The sequence below is a fragment of the Phalaenopsis equestris genome, unplaced genomic scaffold (genome assembly GCF_001263595.1).
Source record: "Phalaenopsis equestris unplaced genomic scaffold, ASM126359v1 Scaffold001004, whole genome shotgun sequence".
Lineage (NCBI taxonomy): Eukaryota > Viridiplantae > Streptophyta > Magnoliopsida > Asparagales > Orchidaceae > Phalaenopsis > Phalaenopsis equestris.
Window position 1 is genome coordinate 239,463 of NW_018165443.1, and position 3,371 is coordinate 242,833.

General features: G+C 40.4%; 1 protein-coding gene across 1 annotated transcript; it reads right to left on the reverse strand.

Moving 5' to 3' along the window:
- Nucleotides 1-465: 465 nt before the first annotated feature.
- LOC110032683 (pentatricopeptide repeat-containing protein At1g74630-like) lies at nt 466-3,166 on the reverse strand. The gene is made up of 2 exons (XM_020736386.1): nt 1,185-3,166; nt 466-988 (listed from the first exon to the last, which is right to left on the reverse strand). Exon 1 carries the CDS (start codon nt 3,162-3,164, stop codon nt 1,578-1,580), a length of 1,587 nt encoding a protein of 528 aa, XP_020592045.1. The 5' UTR covers nt 3,165-3,166; the 3' UTR covers nt 466-988; nt 1,185-1,577.
- Nucleotides 3,167-3,371: the final 205 nt, after the last annotated feature.

Sequence of the window (3,371 nt, forward strand, 5' to 3'; positions counted from 1 at the left end):
AAATCAGGAGCAAATCTTCTTCTTATCACCTCCCGCGTGTCTAAGAAGGTTTGACAATCAAACATGTTTATTTTCTTAAATCAAGTGATTAACTCAGGATTCAGTATTTCCCTAAAGGATTGCACCAATCTAGAGAAAATATTCATATTCTCCTAATTTAATGCAATTTAACCTAGCTTTTTCACTAAGGAGTTTTCCAAAACTCAAAGATCACAACATATTATAACTATCCAACCGGTTAGTTGAATGTAAACAAAAAAATTGAAGGTTAAAATACTACCTTATAAGAAATTCGGAAAAACCACACAAAAAAAAGAAACTAACGATTCCTACGTCGTCAATTCACAAGAGAAATACAATTCTACTCATGAATCATGCTTGAAAACAATATCACAATCATTTCATTTATAAGGGACATCAAAAACAAGAGTTTAAAGGACAAAACTAGATGGAATACACCAAGAATTTTGCAAACTTGTCTCTTCTTACTCCAAATAAAATGGTGAGACTACAAGCACGATTACACACTAGAAAATCTCACAATCACTCCCCACTTCACTCTCTCACATTTGGAATGAAAACCTTTGTCTTTCCCTTATGCGTGTCCAAATGCCTCATTTTATCTTCAGCAAAGCCTTTTATGACTTGGATCACAAATCGACGCCTATGAACTGCTTAAACACATGAATTGGTGCCTAAGCGTTGGTATGTGGCACCTTAGCCCTTGTTCCTAGCGCTTGAGTGCTGACAGTCTAGTGCCTACTTTCTACCTGCTCTGGTTCTAGTTGTAAGGCTTTGGGCATTTAGGCGCCCGTATCTAGTGACAAGGCGCTTAGGTCGCGGCGCCAACATTTCGCATTTTCTCTATTTGGGACCAAATTTGAGCTCCTCAGGCGCCTAGGCACTTCACCCTGAGGCCTAGGCGCCACTTTTATACTTAAATCATTTCTTTGGCTCTTCAGGACTGATGAATCTTCTACCATGAATCCTGCAAAATAAATAGCAAACACCTTCTAAAATCGTAAAACTAACATAAAAGCAGATTAAAATAACATATTTATAATCACATTTTCAGTACAATAAAATACTTCATTATGCATGTAAATTTTCCAAAGAAAAAAAATGACTGAGCGACTGAATATTAGAACCATCAAGTTTGTCAATATTTGAACAAAATGTATCACCTTCATAGGGTTGCAAACTCCAAAGCATTAGGTTTATTGTATTAAAATCCATCGTTGCGGCATATTATCTAGAGGGCTGCTTCTCAAAGGCATAACCAAACCTACGTGCCCAGAAATGTGAATCACGAAATGAGGAAATCACAAGTAAATGGAAGGTGCCTTCATGTAGCGCTGGGTCTGGCAGATTTTCTCATCAACAGACTCAAGTTTGGTGACCACATTACATTCGAGCCTTCAGAAATCAATGGAGAAAATTTCTTTTCTTCAATTTATGTAGATAGCACGAATTGATAACTCTATAGCATAAATTATAACTAGAATTGTTTTTGTGCAAATCAACCGCATCATTCTTCACCAAAAGTTTAAAAAGGATAAACATTAAAAAGCCATAAGTCATCCATTTAACTCAACTAGAGCATAGCCAGGCTCCTTTGAAATGTTGCAGCCTATCATCCCAGTTCTTAAATGCTCGACACCCTGCCATCTACCTGCTTCTGCATAAATATTTGACATCAGAACAAAGTCTGCATCATCTGGCTTTTCCAATTTACCAATCTCTCCAAATGCTCTCTCTGCCAAATCAACATTCCCGTGTACCTTACAAGCAGCTATTACCGTTTTCCACAAGACTGCATTAGCCCTGAATGGCATCTCTTTGATCAACTGATAGGCTTCTTCAAGCAAACCGCATCTACTTAAAATGTCAACCATGCAACCATAGTGCTTTATGTCAGGATGTATGTCATACTTCTTCATTTTATGGAACAAAGCCCTCCCTTCTTCCACCAATCCCTTGTGGCTACAGGCAAGCAGAGCACCAAGGAAAGTTATCCGGTTTGGCTTAATAGCGGCCTCTTCAAGAGAAGCAAACAAATCCAAAGCCTCTTCAGAGTGACCGTGAATGGACAAAGCAACAATCATTGAATTCCAGCAAGTCACATGTTTCAAATTCATCATGTCAAACACCTCCCGAGCAAGTTTCAAGTTACCACACTTGGCATACATGTCCAGTAAAGCATTTCCTACAAAACCTTCAATTTCAATCTCATTTTCCATTAAGAAACCATGGATTTCCCGCCCCACCTCGAATGCACCCGTTTCTGCGCAAGCACCAAGTACAGAAACAATCGTCAACCGCGTTGGTACTACCTCTGCTGTCACCATACTCCTGAAAAGTCTCAATGCGCTCTTATAATCCTTCACACGTACAAAACCTGCAATTAATGAATTCCAAGACACCGCATCCCTCACCGCCATTTCCTCAAAAACCCGCCTTGCAGCCTCAACATTGCCTAACCTAGCATATCTAGCTATAATGCTATTCCACAAAGAGACGTTTTTCTCGGGCATTTTCTTGAGAAGCTCGTTAGCTAAATCTAAGTTTCCAATCCGATCATACGCCACAAACATGGTGTTCCACGAGATAGCATCCCTAAGAGCCATTTCATCAAACACCGATCGTGCATGGTCAATCCAGCCACATCGGGAATACATACAAATCAAAGCATTCTGCACAAACATGTCAGAGTCGAAGCCAAGATGAAACGCTCGGCAGTGGACTTCTGAGCCCTTTAGGGCAAATGTTAAGGCAGGACCATCAGCGACTACTACGACAGCGCGGCCAAGGGCCTTAAGAACGAAGGGGAAGGTGAAATTGTCAATGGGAACGATTCTGAAGCAGCACATGGAGTTGTATATGAGGAGAGTCTCGGTGGGAAAAATGGAGGCAGAGTAGGCTCGGAGCATTACGTTGTGGGCGAAGGTGGATTCGAGTAGAAGAGTAGAAGAATCGAAGAGAGATCGGGCATGGGCGAGGCTGCCCCAAGGTGAGAGAGCCGAGAGGGAGAGGAGCTTGGAGAGGAGAGAAGGGAGTCGAGCTGCGATGTTGGATTTGACGAGGAGGGCTTGGCTTTGCCTGAGCTGGTGCATAGACAAGGCGGTCCGTAGGAGAAAGACGACGCGCTCCTCGGAAGAGTGCATTGGTAGCTCGAAGGATTCAAGCAGCTCTTATAAGAAAATATTTATTTAAAATACAAAAAAAAATATTTGTTTTCAAGTTAATGGAAGTTATATGCAAAATTTAGTTTCACAAATTTACATATAAAAATCTTTGATATAAAAAAGATTAATGTAAAAAGCCAAAATATCAAGGAAAAACTGTAAATAAGAGCCTTCTAATTGGATTCA

Excerpts from the sequence above, each read along its gene's own strand:
- LOC110032683 (XM_020736386.1), bottom strand. The coding sequence starts at position 3,164 with ATGCACTCTTCCGAGGAGCGCGTCGTCTTTCTCCTACGGACCGCCTTG.